Source organism: Pseudogymnoascus verrucosus (assembly GCF_001662655.1).
Source record: "Pseudogymnoascus verrucosus strain UAMH 10579 unplaced genomic scaffold scaffold_2, whole genome shotgun sequence".
NCBI lineage: Eukaryota > Fungi > Ascomycota > Leotiomycetes > Thelebolales > Thelebolaceae > Pseudogymnoascus > Pseudogymnoascus verrucosus.
The window spans coordinates 871,282-893,217 of record NW_017263653.1 but is presented as its reverse complement, the minus strand read 5'-3'; the positions used below and the strand labels follow the sequence as shown (position 1 = coordinate 893,217).

At 48.9% G+C, this 21,936-nt stretch overlaps 10 protein-coding genes across 10 annotated transcripts; 3 read left to right on the top strand and 7 right to left on the bottom strand.

Moving 5' to 3' along the window:
* The first annotated feature begins 13 nt into the window (after positions 1–13).
* Positions 14–2,342, top strand: VE01_00952 (uncharacterized protein). Its single transcript, XM_018270480.2, has one exon. It carries the CDS (start codon positions 994–996, stop codon positions 1,960–1,962), a length of 969 nt encoding a protein of 322 aa, XP_018134806.1. The 5' UTR covers positions 14–993; the 3' UTR covers positions 1,963–2,342.
* An 888-nt stretch (positions 2,343–3,230) lies between these two features.
* Positions 3,231–4,278, bottom strand: DAL3 (Ureidoglycolate lyase; the record flags this gene model as incomplete). Its single annotated transcript, XM_018270479.2, has 2 exons — positions 4,260–4,278; positions 3,231–4,212 (listed from the first exon to the last, which is right to left on the bottom strand). Exon 2 carries the CDS (start codon positions 3,960–3,962, stop codon positions 3,231–3,233), a length of 732 nt encoding a protein of 243 aa, XP_018134807.1. The 5' UTR covers positions 3,963–4,212; positions 4,260–4,278.
* Positions 4,279–4,743: 465 nt separating this feature from the next.
* VE01_00950 (uncharacterized protein) lies at positions 4,744–6,356 on the top strand (the record flags this gene model as incomplete). The annotated part of the gene is made up of 3 exons (XM_018270478.1): positions 4,744–4,878; positions 4,926–6,294; positions 6,349–6,356. 3 exons carry the CDS (start codon positions 4,744–4,746, stop codon positions 6,354–6,356), a joined length of 1,512 nt encoding a protein of 503 aa, XP_018134808.1.
* Positions 6,357–6,368: 12 nt separating this feature from the next.
* Positions 6,369–7,517, bottom strand: VE01_00949 (uncharacterized protein; the record flags this gene model as incomplete). Its single annotated transcript, XM_018270477.2, has 4 exons — positions 6,369–6,477; positions 6,531–6,889; positions 6,940–7,184; positions 7,235–7,517. 4 exons carry the CDS (start codon positions 7,515–7,517, stop codon positions 6,411–6,413), a joined length of 954 nt encoding a protein of 317 aa, XP_018134980.1. The 3' UTR covers positions 6,369–6,410.
* Positions 7,518–8,419: 902 nt separating this feature from the next.
* Positions 8,420–9,896, bottom strand: VE01_00948 (uncharacterized protein; the record flags this gene model as incomplete). Its single annotated transcript, XM_018270476.2, has 2 exons — positions 8,420–9,263; positions 9,332–9,896. The coding sequence occupies 2 exons, from the start codon at positions 9,894–9,896 to the stop codon at positions 8,545–8,547; spliced, it is 1,284 nt and encodes a 427-aa protein (XP_018134979.1). The 3' UTR covers positions 8,420–8,544.
* Positions 9,897–10,571: 675 nt separating this feature from the next.
* Positions 10,572–12,736, bottom strand: VE01_00947 (uncharacterized protein). The gene is made up of 2 exons (XM_018270475.2): positions 12,141–12,736; positions 10,572–12,074 (listed from the first exon to the last, which is right to left on the bottom strand). Exons 1-2 carry the CDS (start codon positions 12,216–12,218, stop codon positions 10,776–10,778), a joined length of 1,377 nt encoding a protein of 458 aa, XP_018134978.1. The 5' UTR covers positions 12,219–12,736; the 3' UTR covers positions 10,572–10,775.
* A 765-nt stretch (positions 12,737–13,501) lies between these two features.
* On the bottom strand, positions 13,502–17,888 carry VE01_00946 (uncharacterized protein). Its single transcript, XM_059463315.1, has 9 exons — positions 17,164–17,888; positions 16,650–17,045; positions 15,981–16,594; positions 15,790–15,923; positions 15,057–15,739; positions 14,894–15,002; positions 14,620–14,840; positions 14,409–14,570; positions 13,502–14,359 (listed from the first exon to the last, which is right to left on the bottom strand). Exons 1-7 carry the CDS (start codon positions 17,847–17,849, stop codon positions 14,772–14,774), a joined length of 2,691 nt encoding a protein of 896 aa, XP_059320103.1. The 5' UTR covers positions 17,850–17,888; the 3' UTR covers positions 13,502–14,359; positions 14,409–14,570; positions 14,620–14,771.
* VE01_00945 (uncharacterized protein) lies at positions 17,160–18,933 on the bottom strand (the record flags this gene model as incomplete). The annotated part of the gene is made up of 3 exons (XM_018270473.1): positions 17,160–17,981; positions 18,031–18,302; positions 18,408–18,933. The coding sequence occupies 3 exons, from the start codon at positions 18,931–18,933 to the stop codon at positions 17,160–17,162; spliced, it is 1,620 nt and encodes a 539-aa protein (XP_018134976.1).
* Positions 18,934–19,604: 671 nt separating this feature from the next.
* VE01_00944 (uncharacterized protein) lies at positions 19,605–20,441 on the top strand. Its single transcript, XM_018270472.2, has 2 exons — positions 19,605–19,772; positions 19,888–20,441. Exon 2 carries the CDS (start codon positions 19,895–19,897, stop codon positions 20,351–20,353), a length of 459 nt encoding a protein of 152 aa, XP_018134975.1. The 5' UTR covers positions 19,605–19,772; positions 19,888–19,894; the 3' UTR covers positions 20,354–20,441.
* A 94-nt stretch (positions 20,442–20,535) lies between these two features.
* VE01_00943 (uncharacterized protein) lies at positions 20,536–21,595 on the bottom strand (the record flags this gene model as incomplete). Its single annotated transcript, XM_018270471.2, has 3 exons — positions 20,536–20,983; positions 21,049–21,243; positions 21,320–21,595. The coding sequence occupies 3 exons, from the start codon at positions 21,593–21,595 to the stop codon at positions 20,687–20,689; spliced, it is 768 nt and encodes a 255-aa protein (XP_018134974.1). The 3' UTR covers positions 20,536–20,686.
* Positions 21,596–21,936: the final 341 nt, after the last annotated feature.

Below are 21,936 nucleotides of genomic sequence, written 5' to 3'. Positions count from 1 at the left end.
CACTCCTCGCCTCCTCCTCCTCCTCTTCTCGTCTCCTCTATTTCCTCCTCCTCCCCCTCGTCCTCCTCCTTCAGTACCATACTTTACAGTAGTGTGCATATCCTACTATATGTATCTACCTACATACCTACATACATAACTCCAACATTCTCCACTATCAGAGTTACTCGATCGAACTATCCCCATCGAACTAAACTACTACGGCCCTTAAACAACAACCCCATCTCACACCTCACATCCTCAACCATCTTTCCCACCCCTCCCCTCGCCCCCTCTTTTCTTCTTCCTCCATCGCATTTCCCACCTTGCTCTATATTACCAGCATCATCGCCTGCATCAAACTCGCTCACCTCACCACCCTCAACCCTCACCGACATCCCTACTCACTCGCCCTATAAGACTGTCCGCCTATTGCCGCTCCTACAAACCACCACCCCCACCAAACTACCAAACTACCAAAATCTCCCATCTCCACTTTATCTTGCCTCATCTCCATCGAGAGAGTGTCGAACAAAGTTGAGAGGTGACAAGATCCAGCCCCGGTTTACCCCCCTCCCTGACAATATTTGTCCCACCCCACTCAGCCGCACACCCACCACACTACCGGTCAAGACATCCTCCTCGATCAGCCAACCCTTCCGCACTCGTCGAATCCACTTATAAGGACCACCGCCCGCCCCCCCAAATCCCTCCCGACCAGATCGTCCATCTACCCGCGCCAACAGCTTTGTCATATTTGCGCCTTCCTAACTCTAATATATCACCTTTCTCATTATCCCACACCACGGATTTTCAGAAGAAGACTCGGGATTCAGTCCAACTGCCGGCTCTCACCTGATCACTATATCTACTCACTAGTCTACCAACCGGCTTCTCAGAGTATATATAGTAACCGCCATACGCCACGGACCTGAACGTACCTACACTCACCACCTCGATCCAACTCCAGGAACCCCCTCCAAAAACAGCCTGGCCTGGCCTACTCCCCCCAGCATGACGTCCCACCGACGCGGGCCCTGGTCCCAAGCCGAAGACGCCTACCTCACCCAACTCGTTCACACCCAAGGCCCCCTCAACTGGGTCCGCATCGCCTCCCTCATCAACTCGCGCTCCCCCAAACAGTGTCGCGAGCGCTACCACCAAAACCTCAAGCCCACCCTGAACCACGAGCCGATTAGCCCTGACGAAGGCGTCCTCATCGAGCGCCTCGTATCTGAGATTGGCAAGCGCTGGGCTGAGATCGCGAGGCGGCTGCATGGCCGCAGCGATAACGCTGTTAAGAACTGGTGGAATGGGAGTATGAACCGCAGGCGCCGCTTGGTAGTGAGGAGGAGGACGTCGTCACGCGCGCAGGAGGATTATGAGGAGGCGCAGGAGATGGAGTCGTACTCGCGACACTCGGGTCATCATCAGCCTCTCACCATTACTTCGCCTTACTCCTCGGGACGGAGGCACATCGATCAGTCCCTCCCTTCTCCGGTAGTATCTGAAGCCTCCCGTGCGGAATCAGTCAGCAACCCGCCCTCTCTCGTCTCGGACTCTGGATCTCGTCACTCTACTTCTCCCCGCGGCCAGCCATCTCCTATCATCTCGCTCCCACCGCTAGCAGGCCACTCCGACGACAGAAGACAGAGTCTTCCTTTGCTGCATTTCCCATCATCCAGCTACAACTCGGAATCAGACGCCCAGAACCACTCTTTCTCGTCACGCTACGCGCAGGAGACGAAATTCGCACACCGCCCCAGTCACCCAGCGCCGTATGCGCCGCAGGTGAACAGGTGGTACGATAGTGCGCCGCAGCAGTCCGAGTACAGACCGAGTTACTCGGATGCGCAGCCGCGGATGCAAGAGCGTCCGGTGGCATCGGTGCAGCTACCACCGATACAGTCGCTGTCGAGGCTTGCAGTCAGGACGCCTGAGAGTCCTGCGAACCGTATGAATATTGCTTCAGTGCTTGGTTAGGAAAGATATCAGTTGGGAAATCAGGAGTTTGCAGAAGGCTGCTTTTAGGCGCTATTCATTTCTCCCTGGCGGAGAAGGGAGATATCATCTGCATTTACGTGGGAAGGGAATATAGAAGGAAGGGCATCTAGGATGGGATGGGTATATGTTTTGTGCCGTATTTACTGGATCTCGGGATCCAAGATGCACGCCAACCTTGATACTAAGCGCGGCGTGACGGCGTTGTTTATGTTTTTTTGTGGTTGGACTTTTTATGATGGATGGATAGATACCCAGGGATTACTTATTGTGGATTTGCGGATTATGGAGGAGATGGATGTTGAAATAACGTGTTAACGTCTTACTATATAATTAATTAATATATGTCTGTTTGAAGAACGATTACTTTCATCTCCCTCCAGCTGTCCTGTATAATCCGATGTGAATATCCACCCACATGGTTTGTTCCACGTGGAGATCGATAGCTGCCTAACATGTCTCTCCGTTGTCGCAGTCACCAGGCAAAAGACGGCTCGATCACACATACCAAATCTCCACTTCACGGATATCTCCAGTCTCACTCAGTAAGACATACAACATACATTCCTTTTCCCTGCACAGCGCAGAGCGGCTACTTCCGACACACGGGATAGACGAAACAAAAAATCTAATTAAAACCACCATGCTTTCTTTTCCCCCAAAAAAACAGATGAGGGGTACTGAGACAACCTCTCCCCAAAAAATATCCACATCTCCACGGCCAACACCGCCTATCCATTCTCAACGTTCCCAAAACAGTCAAACACCACACCACCACCACGCACACCACACACACACCACACACACCAGTCGCCCAGGAATCGGGAAAACCACACTCCACCCAACCAACCGCCCGAATCCTTCCCCACCGCAATGTGACAAGGCGTGCCTCCGGGGTTACACGACCGGTTCGGGACAGGCCACTCACGCGGAGGGGAGCGCGGTAGGCTGCAGGCTGACACGGGATGGGGGATAACCTTTTTAACACGCGGTGGCCGGGTTGGTGGGAGGGGGGTGCGGTGAGTGGTTGGTGGTACGTGAGGTGTGCGTTGGAGTTAGATAGTATTGGATTGGATTGTTATATACATGATGATTTGGCTAGCGGTGATGGTTGGATCTGCGGATCTAATGCTGCGCTGCGCTGCGGCCACTAATTGTGATAGACGTCTGTGGTCGAGAGGTAATATACAACAACTCGCTCACCAACTCAACGCCCGCCACTCCAACTACCTTCCCCCCCCGCCCCCAGCTTACAACCTACTCCCCCCCACCCCCGGCACCGCGACCCTAATCACCGCCTCCCCCCCATCGCCCTCCCTATTCCACACAACCTCCTGACAATCCTCCTCCCCCACCGCATTCACAAACTGCGCAACCACAAACCCCACCTTCTCCCCCACCACCACCATCGGCGCATGCCACGTCCCCGGTGCATACGTAACCCCCTGATCCCCCCTCGCTATAAACGCCTGCATCTTCCCCAGATCCGGTAAGTTCTTCCCCGGTAACCGGGCCGCGGGGTCAGCGGCCGCCAGTCCGCCCGCGGAGGGGGCGAGGTTGGGCGCGACGATGACGAGGTAGCGGACGTCGGCGGAGGAGGCGGAGAGACCTAGTGGGACGAAGGTCTGGGTGGTGAAGGGGTGACGTTCGAGGATCTCAACGGGGAAGGTGGGGAGACCGCCGCTGGTGCTGGTTGGGGGGGAGAGGGCTCGGGGAGCGCAGACGAACATGCTGATTGTGGCGCGTGAGGGGCGGCCGCTGGGGGCGGAGGCGTAGAGGTCGGTGAGGGGGGTTATGTCGGGGTATTTGAGGGCGGAGCCTTGGTTTGCGGATATGGCGCCGGGAGGGGGGGGGGAGGAGGAGGAGGGGGTGACGTTCGGGTTGGGGTTGGAGAGGACGGAGCCGTAGGGGTGGAAGGTGGATTGGGTGAGGGGGGTGAGGGTGAGGAGGAGGGGGGAGGGGGGGGGGATGTTGTGAGGCATTGTGGGTGAGGTTTGAAGTTTGGTTTTTGCGTGTGGTGGTGGTGGGTTTTTTTTCTTTCTTTCTGGGTTTGATTGATTGAGGGTTGAAGGAGGGATGGAGAGGTAAAGATTGTAGGGACTGTATATAAGAGGAATATAAGCAATAAATGAGACGCAGACGCTCCCCGAACAATGGAGACAAGAGTGATAACCTTGTCAACGGCGAAAGGCGGAGTCCGGAGTCCACTGCCCGAAGCTGGCGCATATCTCACTAGCCCTAGTGTCACGAGTTTTCGCCAAGAAAAGGGGACTACCTACATTAGTGCCAATATTTGCTTGTTTGGTTGGGGTAAGATGGAGCGGGGAGTGAGAGGGCGGGATAGATTACCCCCTTTTCGGGGTCCTTGTTGGGTAGCATGTAGGAAGCATCATTTTGTTGAAAAATCAATATGGGAGGTTCCATCTTTTGTCATATTGGAGATAACGTGAGGGTGCAATTGGGGTCGTGACGTGAGGGGAGGAGGGGTAGATCCGGAATGCGGGGTGAGAATGCACGGACCAGTTGGAGCTTCAGGAACCGTTAGAATCTCATCCATCAACTACGCGTTCACGATAACAAGTGCTTACGCGGCGCTCGATTTGGGTCGGTGCCTGGAAGATGTTTAAATCCTGTTATTGCTTCCTTGGAATGGGTTTTGTTGAAGAATACGTTTAAGGCGCAAAATTGAGATGCTCTAAATAGAAAATCGATCAAGAGCAAAGAGCCAAGATTATACAGGAACTGGGTTTTAGCTTCACAAAAATGGTGACAGTTCGCAATGATACTCAAACTCCGCTCGATGAAACATTCGATGCGTTTGCGAGGGAACTACTCGAAGAATGGCACGTTCCAGGGGTGTCAGTCGCAGTCATAGATGGTGATCAAATTTTTGCCAAGGTAGGCCGCTCAGTCGTCTCTCAAGATTATAATACTAATTAGTCCAGGGATATGGCATTGCATCTTTTCCGAGCGAACCAGTCACGCCAGAAACACTTTTCTTTACTGCCAGCACAACAAAATCATTCACATCGGCAGCGATATCACTACTCATCGACGACGATACAAACGCACGTGCTACGACAGGTCAATCCAGCCCAGCTTCCCAGAACGAGCCGCTCACCTGGAAAACTCGCATAGCCTCCCTTATTCCAGAAGACTTTGTGCTACCCGATTTGTATGCGACAGCTCACGCAACGATAGAAGACGCATTATGCCACCGTACTGGGCTGCCAGACCATGAAAACAGCTTCGGGCCCAAGACCACAAACGTCGCTGGAATGGTGCGAAACATGCGGCATCTCCCGATGACGTCTGAGCTGCGAGAAGAGTTCATGTACAATAACATGATTTACTCGACGATTTCACATGTTCTAGAGACGAGGACAGGCCAAAATATGGGCTGCTTCCTCAAAGATCGGATATGGGATCCGCTGGGGATGTCAAAGACTTATTGGACTCTGGACGATGCACTTGCTGCTGAAAAGAGAGGAGATGCAAAGCTTGCAAGGGGTTATGCATGGGATGCAGCAGCTGAACAATTTGTGGATGAGGAATTACCTGACTTCCCCGCTGTATCCGGGTCGGGAGCAATCATCAGCAACGTCCTCGACTACGCAAAGTGGCTGAGATGCATGATGACTCGCTCTGCGCCGCTCAGCGCGGCCGGACATGCGTCTGTAGTGACACCTCGCATGGTTATTCCGATTCCCGGGAACAACCCGTTTAAAGCACCAAATTTGTACGCTCTGGGCTGGTTTGTGGACACGTATAGGGGAGAGAGGATTATTTGGCACTCGGGGGGGTGGACGGGATTTGGATCCGTGATGGCGTTTTTGCCAGAGAGGCAGTGGGGGTTTGTGATGATGGGGAATACGTCGAAGGCGAGTAATTATGTGCAGATGGTGCTTTATTTCAGGTTATTGGATCAGCTGCTGGGAACACCGCTGGATGAACGGGTCGATTGGAACGCTAGGTGGAAAAAGGTGGTGGCTGAACGACGTGAAGCCTTCGCAAAGGCCAGAGAGCGACTGTATCCATCTGTCCCTGTTAAACTGACGCCTCCATCCTTGCCGCTGGACAAATATGCCGGGTCCTATTCGCATCCGGGTTATGGAGCCATGAACTTCGTTGCTGACGGAGAGCGCCTAATTGCAGACAGGACTGACCAAGAAATTGCCATGGAAGTCAAGCTGAAGCATGTTTCTGGGGAATTCTGGATGGCTTACTTACACGTAAAGCACAGAGATGACAGAGATGTACAAGTTGTAAGGGCTGAATTTTACGTCTCCGTGGACGGCACGGCAGGCAAGTTTGGTATAGAGCTGGAACCAAGAATGGAGAGCAACAAGATTTGGTTTATACGTATAGATAACTAATATTTCATTGCTGCACTGCAAAAGGCATATTCTAATATACTTCTAAAACGATGCTTAGTTAACAATGCCAGTGCCGGCCTGAGCCTTCACGTAATCACAAATGCACGAAGCGTCATCAAGACTAAATGGCCCTGTCAGCTGAATAATCCAATCGCAAGACATGGATAAACTTACACGTAGTCGTAAGGTGGCGTGAGAGAGCCTTCCTGGGTGATATCCGTCGGGCTGTTCTCAAAGAGGTTATCGGTTGAAACGGCATTGCCAGGCTCGTCGCTATCCAGGTTCGTCGTGATGGCAAGGCCAACGTTGACGAAGCTGCTCTGCTCAACAAGAACTTGGGCACCCATGCGGGAGTTGATTCCGGAGGTTGGACAGTCCTCGAAGCAGGAGCTGTAGATGTGTCCGGTGCCGAATCGGATGGATGGCAGGCGAGAGTTGACGTTGGAGAAGTGGTTGTGGTGGTAGGTGACTTTGAGGTAGCCGGTGTCCTCAGCGGCATTGTTGTCGGAGTGGCCAACGAGAGATCCTTTCCACTATTGAATGAGTTAGCAGCTAATACTGTCTATAGGTGGGTTGGACGGACGTGGTCATGGAACTTAGTCCATGATACGGTGACGTCGTCGCTCGCGTGGGTGATATCCAAGAGGCCATCATAAAAGTCCTTGGAGCCAGTGAGGCCGTCAGTAGACAAATCCAAGTGATCAATCCAGACCTTAGTGGCGAGGTTAAGAGCAATCAGATCGTCGCTCTCAGGAGGGTTGTGCAGCTTTAGGTTGCGGAGGATGACGTTGGAGACTTTCTTCAAAATGAAGCCACCACCAGTCAAACCTGTTTATAAATGAGCAACAATAAGCATAAAGCTATAGGTACAAACTTACCAGAGTCAGCACCGACTCCAATGATTGTCGTGTCGCTTGGTACTTTGAAAATGCCGCAATCAGATAGAATCCCATCAATCGTAATAACACCGCCACCTTCAATGGCAGAGGTGAGCTCAGAGCAGGAGGTAACTGTGGTTCCGCTGCCGCTACCACCTCCTGTTACGCCAGCGGCATAACCGACGAGCCCATCAACGGGGGCTGTACAGCCAGCTCGGCTCGAGAGAGGTGTGACATAGCCTAAGGCCACTGGGAGGAGGGCCAATGCAGCGTAGTTGAACATGTTGGCGAGTAAGGGGTATCTAAAAGGGTATCTTGGACGCGATGACAGGAAGAGTGTGATTTAGCAGACTCAATGCGGACGCTTGTCTTAGTTTTATAGTTAAATCCATCTCTTTGAGCCTCTATTTTTCTTCGTATATGCGTCCTCGATTCGAGACATTTTCCACCTCTTAGAATGAATGGACGATCACGGTGAGGCCAAGCATACGCAAGGGGCGGCAGACTGCCGTCCGCCAAGTTGCAAAGATCGGCAGTTTTAAAACTTAATATCAGAATAGATTAAGGGAAATCCCAGAGCGGTAATGGGTAGATTAAGTGCGCGATGGAGAAATATGCTGCAATATAGGCTGCTAGCTGGCCCAAAGACTGATGGGGTTGAGCCCAGGCGATCCTTACAAACGGACGTTGGAAAAAGTAGCACAGCCAGCTACAAGCACAAACCGACCACGACTGGAAACCAAAGAATTCACCGAATCCAACCTACAAAGGTATAATTTTTGCAGATAGCCGTGAAACGACTCAAATACAAGCTGCTTAATTGGTGACGAGTCCCCTTGGTGAAGAAAGTCGTTCAAGCCAAGAGAATTAATATAGAATGATCGGCGGTTACAATGCACCCCCAGATCTGACTTACTCTAACCTACTCTGAATATGAGACGGATTACCCCGCGACGCCGTCATTTGTAGGGTAAGGATAGTATAGTAGCCAAGATATGGAAAGGGAATAAGGAAGTTAAAAACATCGAGACAGTTGTTGCTTTACAGCTCATCACATGGGATATCGCCGAAAAATCGGAAGATGCCATAGTTGCATCCAACGTGCGGCGTCAATCATCATATTCGTATATTAAAGGCAACATCCGTCAGCAAATTTTGGTATTGGTAGCCCCTCATGTTTGGTTCATTCCCTTTTGTCAAGCTGCTTGGATATCGTCTCTACCTGCATCATCCTCAGCCCCCTCCATCCTGGGTATATTTCGTACAGTACTTCAACATCTCTCCCTCTCCACATCTGATTAAGCATAGTCCTAGTTACTCTCGTCGTCCTCTGGCAATAGCCATGCCGTTCTTCTCGTGGCTGCCCTGGCTGCGGCAGCTGCCGTCTCAATGTCAATCGCACTGGCTTTGTTCTTCAGTTTTCTTGGTGATTTCTCGAGATCAATGGCACTGACTTTGTGCTTTAGTTTCCTTGGTGATTTCTCGAAGTCAAATAGACTGGCTTTGTGTTTCAGTTTCTTTGGCGATTTCAGCTTCGGTGGACCAGTAGGGGCGCTTCGAGCAACCTCAGCATCCTTGGATGCTAGGTTAACGTTCGGGCTACGGCCAAAGTGTCCCCAGAGGCTCCGAGTGCTGTGTATGGCATTTTGGTGAAGGTTGAAGTCACTGATACGCATCTGATCCTCGTAGTTGTGTGGCGCGATGTCTTCGTTCTTTTTCTTTTTGGGCGAAGACTTCTTGGGTGACTTCTTCGGCGACTTGTCGGCGGACTCCTCAGAGGTTTTCTTGGGTGAATGACCACCGTGGAAAAGGCGAAGTGCGCTCTTCTTTCCGGCATGGGTGAGTTTTCCCAGCATCGACCTTTTCCCCTTTTCCTTTGTAGGTTCTTCGACTTCTTCCAGTTGTGGCCTTGGCAGGGACACGGAACCAAATCCCATGGAGAGAGAGTTTTGACGGTAGTGTGGCATGAATGACTTGGTTGTGGCAGCATCTTTCTTCTCTGCATAGTTAGGCAATAAAATATTGAAGCCTGTTGGAGTATTGTTAGTTTCGAGGTTCCAAGATTCTATCGATGTGAATCCGGCTTTGTTCACTCACCTGGTCTTAGACGTCTCGGAACATACTCGCCATCTAGTTTGTTCACTTGTCCCTTGTCTGCCGCTTTCTTCACCTCGGCCTTCTTTTTGTTTCTGCGTACAACACTCTGCGACCTCGCCATGGCCACCAGCTCCATACCCCGTGGCGTCTTAGCCAGTATAACCTCCAACTTCTTAAGTTCCGTCTTGTACCGACTCTCTTCTTCCTTCCACTCCAGCGTCTTCTGCCAAAGCTCCGTAGCTGTCTCCTCTTTCTCCTTCTTCGCCTCCTCAAGCTCCTTTATCTTCGTCTGGAGTTCAAGGCGATGGGTGCTATACCCCTCGAGCACCTGCATGATACATGAGTTGTACTCTGCTGGGAGAGGCTCGCGGGCTCCATTCGTCATCATGATTACTTTGAGTGTTTCCGCGAGCTGGTCTGCGGTTGGGTTGTGCACGGTGTGGTCAAGCTCTCTCATGTGCGGGCTTAGTCCACGCTCAGAATGCCAGGATGAGGAGGGTGTGTTTGTGTGGCCTGCATCCAGAAATGGTGAACCCCATGGGGGAAATTGGAAATGCCCGACCATTTTTATGTCGATGTGAATGTTATTCGTGATGTTGTAGTATTCATAGAATGGTGGTGTGTGTTGTTTTGCAACTTTTGGAGGTTGTTGATGATGAGGTTGTGGGTGTTGTGAGTATTCACCCCCATTTAGTTGGGTTGCTATACACCCCATACTGCAGTGAGTAATTACACGCATACTTAGCAGAGCAATGGGATGATTTTCAAGAAGGTCAACTTTTACATTGAAGGTAGTTTGACACCATTATATCTTGATAATTTTAAGGTCCGCGTTATATCATAAGCTCCCCTAGGTTGCTCCTTCCTATCAAGGATTTTTAGACTTCCAAGGTTGCTCCTTCCCAGCGAGGGTTTCTAGACTCCCATGGGTTGCTCCTTCTTATCAAGGATTTTCTGAAGTAAGGCTAAAAACAACTCTAAGCCTCGCACAAAGCTACATGGTTTTGACTTGACTCGAAGTTCCTCACGGGCGCAGTTCACCATATACCATATCATAGCCAGCGCATTGTCCGGTTCTATTTACTTTCTGTGAAAACAACTTCTGGTTCTGCATACTACATTTAGATGCATCTCATAGAGATTTAATCAACACACTCTACCATCCTAAAGGTCGTCATTATCTCAAGCATTTGCTATTGTAACCCAGGGTCTGTATTATACGACAAACCTCCACATGTAGGTCCTACTTTGGCAAGAAAGCCCTCAAGATGCTCTTAGAATCACATACACGATCGATGTTGAAATCAGGCACTATCTAATGGGTTCAGTGTTCAGAGTAGTGTTGTTTGTGCTATTGGGTATATATCAACCTTCCACCACCCATGCCGAGCCATGTGGCCATAATAAAAATACTCTCTCCCAGCACGCGGCGCCTCTCAACGCTTCAACGGAATGTATCCTCCGCCCTCTGCCTCCTCCCACCTCGCCCCTCCAACCTATCCGCAAACAACTCCTTCCCCGCATTCCCACCCGTCTTCCCCGGGAAGAGCTCCCTGTGCTCCTGCCCTGACGCCGCCATGCCCTTGATCGAAAACCCCTCCTGAACTGGCTGCCTCGCCGTGCCCTTGATTTTGAAGCTCGCCTGGGTATCGGCATCAGACGCACCGGGCCTCGATATCCTGGACATCAAGTCTGGTTTTCCTGATGGCCTGTCGCTGGCGCCATCCAACATGGGAATTCGAAGCTTGTGTGCAAAGAGATCAGCTGTGGAATCGGCTGCGTTATTTCCACCAGCCCTCGAACCAGCTTTTCGAGGAAACAGCTCCAGTGGATCAGATGCAGATGCCCTGAGTCTCTCCTTGATGAGCTGCGCCTTGCGACGATTCGCGCCGCCATCGTTGGCACTTCGAGCACGGCCATCACGCCCGCCAGCAGGTCTCGCGTCAAGTATCAGATCCCCTTCGTTATCGCGCATCGGAGACGCACTGCGATTGCGCAGCCTTCCGTTGCTTCTTGAGCTGATCTTCTCTGGGAACAGCTCCTTTCCAACACCTGCAAACCGCACCCTTTGGCTCCGCTGGCTCCTGTAGCCAGAAGATGTGGTGCCAGACTCCGATTCGGGTTCCCTTGAGCCCCGAGGTGGCGAAGGTTCATCATCGTACATGCTTGCATCGAAGTCATCGTTGCGCCTCCGTGGCTCCCTGTCATCGTAATCTCTGCGTCTGTAGTTGTCGCGACGAGATCGGTTCCTTCCATCGTCTCTCCTGCCACGGTCATCTCTTGGACGGCGCTCTTGGGGTTCATGTTCTGGGTTGAGGAGGTAAAATCGGCTTCGCTCCCGTGCGCCTGGTTGCTTCTTGTCACCTTCAACCGCCAGTCTGACCATCAAGCGCGTGTTGGGAAAATTTGGAAATGGCTTGGCCGCGAGCATGTCCAGTGTCGAATGAGCTGCCGGAAGCTGGTCTGTGGCAACGAAAGCCTGAAGAGCGGCCGATGCGGCTTCGGCTGATTGGTAGATTATATTTGCGGAGGTATCATCAATCCATTCAACCCTCTCGAGAGGCTGGCCGGCGGAGTACTCCTCCGCGAATGATTTGATGTCCTTCGTGGTGAGGTCATCCAAGCCGCGCAGGTGTATTTTATGCGGGGTAACCACCGCCAAATCTGAATCTGTCGGGTCGGTTGATATGGGCGCAGCGCTGAGGTCGGGGTGAAGTTCAATCTGGTTGAAACCTTGGGTGTCCTGGCACATGTCAGCGTGAAATTCCATGGCTTGACGTCAGTCTCGGGTGGATGTGGCATTCCATACTTGTTCGATGTCAAGGTTCGAGTATTCCTGCCCGATGTCCATATCAAGGCCCATGTCGATATCCATATCCGTGGCCATTGTGATGTGCGACAAGCTGGTGGCCTTGCTTCAGCTGCAGGTAGCCAGTGGTCGCAGATGCTCTGATAGGTGCTAATATGCGATCTCGTTCCGTGTAGTAGCCAAGAGTTACCAAAATGAACAATAAATAGTATATCTTTCGGTGGATATGTAATTGAAATGTGAAGAGGGGTGGAAAGAATGAAGGGTGGTAATTATGAAGCTATGGTCGTTGGGGACAAGGCTGAAATAGCTGGGATCCGGCGAAATACTACCGGTTTAAGCGCCGCCACCCAAACCTTATCGGTGCCACATTTGATAAGCGCGCCCATATACCACACCGACCACCAAAATAAGCCTCAGAGAAACGAAAGGCGCTCAAGCCAGAAGACAAGGCAGCTGAAGTGAAAGTGGCGAAGGTTGTAGCATGAACGGGCCGCAGACGAACCGTAGTCAGAATTCATAGCAATTATAATTCAAAACTGATTCTCAATGAACGAGGGTTTACATTCCAAAGAATAGTACTTAATCCAGACCACATATACATCTTTCACATACGACCATAGACTCAAGAGAATTGGGCATCCCGTCCGCTCAGCCATACACAAGCTTGAGATCGGTGGATTAGTAGTTGGGTGGGTGACCACCAGCGAATACCCACTGTTGTATGTTTTTGATAATCTTTTTTCTTTTGCCGATTTTATGTATGAATATGAATCTAAAATAGGCTTCCTACTTCGTCTGAGAGCTATAGCCTAGGCAGGGGGGGATTTCTCTGGCTGGTGTGATATTGAAGATAGGTACATCTCCAATAGACTACGTGCCCCACATAAGGTAATCTAGGGAGACGATATTCAACAGAGAAAGACAAAAAACCGTGGTTCAGTGAATATCAAATGATATTCGCCCGCTAATTTGCCTGTTGCAAGCTTACTATCTATGTCACACTATATCTATGTCACACTATATCTATGTCACACTATATCTATGTCACACTATACAGTGTGACCGAGTATATTGAAACCCTAGCTTATAGATGGGATGTAGAGGGGAAATAGGCGAAGGGTTGTAAAAGAGGGGGAAAGGGGGAAAGGGGGAAGGGGGACTGTGAAACCCCATCGCAAAGTGGGTGTAGAACCAAGTAGTGTTAATGATGCCATAGCTCCGTTACGAAGCGTGTTTGAAGAGTGTGGGTTGGTACTTAGGCTTAGTTGGTGCTTTGGGAGGGTACCGGCCAATTTCACACCCCGAATATTACAAATGCGCACGTCAAAAACTCAATCGCGACGCCATAATAATTTTATCCGTAACTTACATAGTGTATCATTAATACTTGCATTGTCTCCAACAAAATACCCAGTTTCCTCGATGAACTGTGAAAAACCAAAGCTTAATTTTCACTAGTATGCTCGCCCTGAACCTCTCGTACGCCAAGAACCTAATGCACCAGTATTCCTTTCCTTAAGATATAACTTAGTGGACGATTATTCCAAGGATCGATTTATTGTTGCTTGAGGTCCAAAGGTCGGAAGTGATATGAAAACACCGGCTCTTTGACATTGATGATTCCGGAAAAAGCTTATGTAGCAAATCAATAAATCATTATAATGTTAGGACGAACATCGAAACGACTTTGTTAAAAAAGATGATGTTCTCCGCCTTTCTCAACTGGAGACTTCCCAAAGTATCCTACCAGCAATGCCCTGGCATAATATCCTACTTTCATGAGCAGCCACTGCAAGACCTTTGGTCGGCTTGCCCAACTCCACTTTGTGACCCTGAAGGCGTAATAAAGTGCCATCGTCATGACCGTGTTGAAGATAATGTAAGCCCACACAATACCAAAGTTTCTCCATCGTGTACTCCACGAGATCTCAGACATGGCAAGAAACTGGTCTGCGGTTGACAAGGGGCAATACTGACATTGACTGGTGGCATCTGGATTGAGTAGTTGGCCGGGTGCCTGAGTCAAAAAAGGCTGGAGGTAAGCGCCACAAGTCAGACCACTCGATGGGTCAAAGACTTGGATCTCGCTCGTGGAGCACTGCACTGGTCGGCCGGACAGACCACCTGACGCAACACCACTAACAATATAAGTCAGTGGACTAACACGATACATGAAGATCCAGAACCCCGGAAGGGCTTGTGGTGGTTGAAAGACCCTATGCGCTTTAGCTCGTCAACCTTGCATATTGTCAAGAACTGGCTCACCCGTTGAAAATCATGGTTAGGGACAACACAAGAGTTGCAACTGCTCCGGCAGTCTGAGCGTCGGGCAATGCGACAATCACTAAATGTGCGAATGTACTAGCAAAGAGAAAGATTTGAATGCAGAACAGCAGGATGAGACCTTGGCGTTGGGAAGATTGTATACTAGCAGAATTAGCAAAAGTTATGATATGCTTTAAACGGAAAGTCACACCCAAAAATTGGATAATAGTAAGACCCAAAAACCAGAATCCCAAGAATGATTTGGTAGGGTATTTCGACTATTATGTTGGCGAGGATGAAAGCGATCCAGGAGTATATTTTAGACGGACGCTCGCGAACCTGATCGCATTAATTTACACTACATCAAGAGCCCAGGTACTGTAGGTGGCCGACCTCATATAGCGATCTTTGCAGCACAAAGCGTGGCATAATCTACCCGGATTAGCAACACACGATTTCAAGACTGGCTGATTAGACGACCTAACCTGTTGAACGAGCGAGCTCATAATTGAGGTCAGCATAAAAATGCTGAATAGGACATTTTGTAGCCCTTGTAAGGAGTCGTTCGACCTGAAGAACGAGAATCCAATAAAGCTGCTATATGTTAACGATTTACAACCAAAGACAGTTTAATAGTGACAGGCTCACAGGGCGGATACTACACCAAGCATGATCTTGCCCCAGATATACGTAGGTGAGCGCCAGTAGTGTTGTAATATTCTAATAATGGTATGTCGAAGTTGGACGTATAGAGGGACAGCAAACTCATCACAGTTGCCGTCGTTAGAGTTTTCCATAGTTGCACAACCCATCTCATGATGTATGCGGTCTTGTTCAAGTATTCTGTTTCTGCTTTCGTCGCTCGACCGCCAGATCTCAGGCCAGTCTTGTGTGGTTTGACCAATTGCTGTGGCGGCAACGACTTCTAAAATATACTCTGCGGGATTCTCCGATTTCCCACAGGATCTGGCGCCGTTCTTCTTAAAGTACTCGAGAAGTGTTTGCGAATTGTGACCTATCTCACCAAAGTATACCGTTCTGCCACCCTTGGCAAGAAAAAGAAGTTGATCAAATTCCTCGAACAATATCGAACTGGGTTGATGAATTGTCGCGAGGACTGCCTGTCCATTATCTGCAAGCTTCCGAAGGAGAGAAACAATAGCCAACGAGCTCTGTGAATCCAGACCGCTTGTTGGCTCATCTAGGAAAAGAAGCAAGGCTGGTTTGGCTGCTAATTCCACTCCAATTGAGAGAAGCTTCCGTTGCTCCACGTTGAGTCCTTCTCCTGGTATTCCAACTATAGCTTCAGCGAACTCGCTCATGTCAAGCATCTTTGTCCTAATCAGTATGAGAAGAATTAATAAAACCGGTGAACGCTCACCCTAATTACCTCTTCCACGTGTTTGCATTTATCCTTTGTTGATACCGATTTCGGCTGACGGAGCATTGCGCTAAATCGTAAAGCTTCACGAACTGTCGCGGTCTCAAGATGGACATCTTGTTGCTGGACATAGCCTGTTTCATGTTCAGCTTTTAGCTCCAGAGGCGACTATTACCCTTAGTAAACCATACCAATCTTGCGTTGAAAGCTCGAATCCAAAACTTTGCCGTTGACCAGCATATCTCCAGTGACGACTCCACAGGAGGTACGATGAGCTAGAACATCTAGTAGAGTCGTTTTTCCGGCTCCAGACACTCCCATCAATGCAGTGAGCGTGCCAGGTCTAGCCCATCCGGAAACATGATCCAGTAGTCTCCGAGGTTTGTCCTTGATATGGATGTCGTAGACAACGTCACGCCAAGAGAAAATGCTTCTCTGTTGCGACATATCGTCACTTCTCTGCCTCCGACTGTTAATACTGACATCTCCTGCTGGCACTGGGCCAACGCTCTCGTCAACACTACGAGTCTGTAGGGTGTCTTTTGGCATATGTCCTCGTCGAAAAGACAAAACTTCGACCGCGCTCGATGTAGACGAGTTAAGTTCTGTTCCAATGAGATAGGTTGCCACGAAGAATATCCAGAACCCGATTAAGATTCCGAGGTTCCGCCAGATGTGAGAGTAGTGGTACTGAAAGCTAGCTTCGACATATGCATCCCCGGAAACATCTAATTGTCCCGCGACAGCGCCTGTGACTGGGCAGATGAAAGTGTTACCAGAAAGATTTGGATATGATGGCACGAAACTAAACGAGCAGTCAGCATCAGAGTACAGCAAGGATGGGCGTTGAAGTGAGTTACCTGGCACAAGGAAAATCTCTCCCATGGAATTCGTTCACCATTAGTGCCTCGAACGCATATGCCAATGGGTTAATGTAATTAAGCCATTTGAACCATGGATGCATATATGGTAGAGGAATTGTGTACCCAGTGTAGATCACAATTGCTAATATTAATACACCTGCTATTGTTAAAGCTTGTGAGATCGTCTTGGTTGCTGCTGCTACTGTCCGGAACATCGCAGACATAGTAAATCTGACCAGCAGAGTGAACAGAAAAAAAATAAAGAACTGGGAAGGCTCCGGGCTAAGTCCTGCAAGGAAATAGAGTATGAGATCGAAACATATCGTTATTATGAGCTTGATGGGAGCGTCTGAAACCAAACCTGCTAGGGCTTCGGCGAAAGGGTGGCAAAAGCTACCAAAAAAAGTTAGCATTCAAGGGTGTCAGATTTTCACATAGATGACAAGAATCATGGATGGCCGCTAGAACCGAGAAATCAATAAGATGCCACAAGGTAATCCGGTGGGCTTACGCATATGACGCTTGTTTTTCAACAATAGGCCTTTGTTGATACATATTGTTGATCTCAGTGACAGCGATGAGTGCGCTGAGAAGGGTCCCAAAGAAAAGTGTCGAGCCTCTTGCAAAGAAACTGCCTGTGTTGTTGGGTGTTCCAAAAAAGACCGAGCCCACGACAAGAGCCATGATAATTTGTCCAATCACTACAGTCAATGTTGAAATCTTATCATTCCATAGCCGCTGATATGCACGTTTAGTACAGATCCTAAGTTGCATTGGAATGTTGACGATATACGGAGACTTTGACCACATGTGGCGCGCTTGTACAGCTCGACGTGACGCTTTAAATTCAGCAGCTGAGGCTTTGCTAGAAGTTTCCCTCTCATGTTGCACTATCTCATCCTGGAGTGCTTTGTACTCGGTAGATGCCTGCCAATACTTCTCAAAGTCAACTGGAGATCGAGGCACACGTCCTTCATAGCCTTGTCGCGGTTTTCTCGTCAAATGATTGGTGACAGTGGTGAGAAAGTCTCCTGTAGTCAAACGGGGTGGACAGTACCAGCCCATTTCCTCAAAGTAGGTCTTCGCAGCGCTTGTAGACCCAAAGTAGATTTCTCGCCCTTCATATAGAACAATGACCTTATCGAAGAGTTCATAAATGGCTTGAGATGCTTGATAGATTGCGACAGCATGGGTCATACCGACGACATCGGCACTCGTTCTCAAAGTCTGAATAAATTTAAGGGCTGTGGCGGCATCAAGTCCGCGAGTGCTATTGTCCCAACAGCCAATGGGAGCCCTTGCCAATATCATCTCCGCAATGCTAACACGCTTGAGGCAATTAGCACATAGTGTTTTAACATGGATTAAGCCTTATTACCTTTCTTTCACCTCCGGAGACCCCTCTGACGAAATCATTGCCAACTCTCGTGTTTTGGGCACGAGTCAATCCACAGACTGCCATGACGACCGCGGTGATACGCTTTATAGTATCTTTCCGGGATACCGCTATAACGCGGTTGCGAGGCGTGCGTACAGCAGCCGCAAATTCCAAGGTCTGCCTTACAGTAAGGTGCGGAAAGTGATTATCCACCTCCGAATTGTAGACTATCTCCCCTTTGAAGTTTTCAATCATTTCCTTTTGAGATATGCCTTTATTTTAGTTAGAAATCAATCTACCGATGTTTTTTACCAAGGTGGCAATACCGCTGTAGTGGAGCACAGAATTTTTACCCACCCCCAACCCATGAAGCTCACCAGCTACTGTTCTCAGGAAGGTCGAGCAACCACTGCCGGGGCGCCCTAGCACCAGCAGCATCTCGCCGGATTTGATGAGGCCGTCAAAGGAGTCCAATATCTTCTTGTTTGGCCGTTTGCCAAAAGTGACATATTCGCGAAGTCGAAAAGGTATCATGAAGACCGAAGCCAAATTGGGCTGAAAATATATGGCCGACCTGGAGCCTGAAACTTCAAGGTTCTTGAAACTAAATGAAGCTCGGCGAAACTTGACGTTTGCATTGTCCGCAGCGCGCAAAATCATCCTCGCCCATTTGTACACGTCAAAGCGCGGACTAGTAGGATCTAAAGCAGGATCTTCAGCTTTAGAGCCATCAAGCGTATCAGATCTGGATAGGGTCCCGCTTGCTGCAGAGTTTGAGAAAGTTCTGACCCTTGAAGTCGTTGTTGCGGCATTGGTAAGCTCTTCAAAAATACTCTTTTCATGTCGTGTATTATTAGCTAGCAAAAGCTGATTTTCTCGCTCTTCTGTCCCAATACCAGCCATTTTACCAAGGCGAAACCGACCTGACTTGACCCTGATATCTTTAGCCTGATGTCAATAATTTCCTCTGGTAGTATGCGGCAAGCCGGTCAAGATTTCAGATTGAACTCAATCAAACAGGTAGAGAAATCGGTAACTGTTCAAGGTTTTCTCAATAAGTTAGCATATGGTGAGAGGATATTGAAAGTTCTTGTTGTTCAAGATCAGACTATGTCACAGTGGTTGCGTGTAGATATAAATCGAAATTGCACGGCAGCGGATCGGTGGCGCGGTACGCGGTGTGAAGAGTACGTGGTGAGTTGGTGCCATATCCTATTATTTTTATTCTACTCTACTCACTGTAGAAGCTGTCGCATCTATGTTGGACGTTTTGTACAGTAGCAAACTTATAGTTGTTGGTGATAACCTGATGTCGGATGTCAGGCTCCCTTACGGGAGACAGATCAGGTCCGTAATCTTTAGAAGCTATACGTAAGAGCTACGTAATACCTAGGTCTACCAAGTTATTTATTTATTGGTATCGAATGTCGGGCTCCCTTAGGGGAGACAGATCAGGTCCGTAATCTTTAGAAGCTATACGAGAGCTACGTAATGCATAGGTCTACCAAATTACTTACCAAGTTTTGCACTTGCACACTACCTATAAAATGCTCTTACACTTATGTTCATATCCTATTACTTATCCTGTTCTCAATCCTGTTAACAAAAGACAATCCAGAAGTATTCTTGTCTGAGGCTGATTACTGCCCTAGCTTAACCAGAACACCATATATTATTGCTACATTTGCTTGTTCGACGTTGTGTAGCAGGTAAATTTAAGTGCCTAACAATTGCTTAAACCGGTAAGTTCACCTCCTTATCCGCTTCTGTTCTCGGCTGTATCGAGCCGCAAACTAGGCGTTATCACTCACCTTTTGTCTATAACCTTCATAGTCCAATTAACTCATTCCTTTGTAGGACTGCGATGTTTAGGAGACCTGTACTTGGGGCTGCTGTAGTGTATGGAGTGTCGCGATCAGCAGCTAGGCGTGGCGTACAAGAAGAGGAGCAACGCAATGCGGAAGCTCGAATGTCTGCTGAGATGGCAGCAGAAAAGCTGAGGCGTGAAGAAGAACAGAGAGAAAGGCGCACACAGTTGGCTATTGACGAGGCGATTGCCAAAGAACGGAGCAAGAATACCGCGATCGAAGCTGAGTCACGATACGTCGTACCAAATACGGGAGGGACGGGAATTGTTGATGATGTGCCGCCTTATTCCGGATTTAATAGAGGTCCTGGAGACGCCGAGGTTAAGAGGGCGGCCACACACTATTGTCCAGAGTGCCGTAACGTTTGTCGGTCGGGAGATAAGTTCTGCACCAAATGTGGATGCGAACAACCCGTGGACGATGAGCGGACAGTGTTGCCCAAGAACCAGTTATAGTACTATTCATAGTACTGCTCGGAGATTTTCGAGTAGTGTAAAGTTTCGAGCTCAACCCGAGTACTGCCGAATACTAGTCACAAAAAAGTGAAACCATGCTTAATTTTAGTGCTTTCATAGGCTACATAGGATCCAAAGAACCCGAAACTATTATTAATTCAACTTTGCAGCAAAGGCAGTGGATGAAGGTGATAGAGAGAGAGATTTGTGCAATCGAGCACCGCCAGAGAGTTGTTTTGGCAATAGACGAACGAATGATTGATGGAGCTAAAATCCAACGTTCTTGAAACATAAAACCTTCCTGCCTCCATACGTCTCATATCGGCCGCTCATTTACACCATGCTCGTTGACGGTTGTTGTTGAGACCCACAATGGCTGCAGAACTGACTTCCTAACCTGTTAGCAGTTCCACACTGACTGCAAGATACAACCTGCTGATTTTGGACAGATGTTCCGAGCCCAGCGGCGCTTTCTTGATCTTGGGTAACTGCTCCGGTACGATTGATGTTCTCATGTGGATTGTTGGGCGCCACACCACTAGCCATATGGCTCTCCTCCCGTCGTTTCACTTCGGTAGTATGGTTGCCGTCGCTGTTCCTAGACCAAGATCGGGTAACAACATAGATGCCCTTCATAACGTATTAATTATCTGCAATATTAAAAGCAACATAATAACGAAACTAGAAAAACTTACTAGTGCGGTACTAAAAAGCCAGAAGAAAGCTCCAATAAAAGACCAAGCGACAGCCGCTCGCCATCTACCACATGCACCAGTCCCGACCTGAACTTGTGTGACGGCTGAGACTGGGACTGTACGATACCATCGACCCCAGTAGTAGCCCCAGTTGCTCCAATACCAGTTTGAATGACAGCCTCCAGTTCCGACGAGCTGCCGATTTGAATTAGCTTTCTGCATGCTACAAACATTTGATGAAATACGTAGAAGGTATTCAATGGAAGCGTACATTAACAAGTAGTCCGAAGGCAACTATCCAGAGGACAAACATTGCAAAGTCGAAGGGAAAGGCAAAAAAAGAGTATCTTAGAGGCGCCATCAAAACAAGTGAGAAGAATATGGCGATTCCTGCTATCGAAATTGCATATACAACTCGTCCACTCTTATGGGCATGGGCCTGGCTGACATAGTGGAGATAAGTCCCCAGGATGCCAGCAACGATGGAAGCAGAGACGAGCTGCATGAACCGGAAGAGCACCGACACGATTTTTGATGCTTCCCCCATGGTTGGTGATTAGTGTTGCGGAAGAATGGTTCTTTATGATCAGGAGCAGCAGCAGCAGTAATTGGTAAATAAGTATTAGTTCGAGATTTGGAGGAAGAGTAGTGAAGAGAGAGGAGACATCTTTTATGTATTAAAATCCATCCAAAGCCCCTGCTAATTACGATGGGAAATCAATCAAATCTCACTATGATGTATTGATGTTTGCATAGTAGTGAGGGTGTAGTGCAGTAATTTCCACAAAGTCATTATTGCTGGGAGAGACAGCCACACAGACATCTGATTGACTACCAACAAAGGCAGCGAAAAGACGGAGTGTTCATAGTATCCTCGTCACTAGGCAC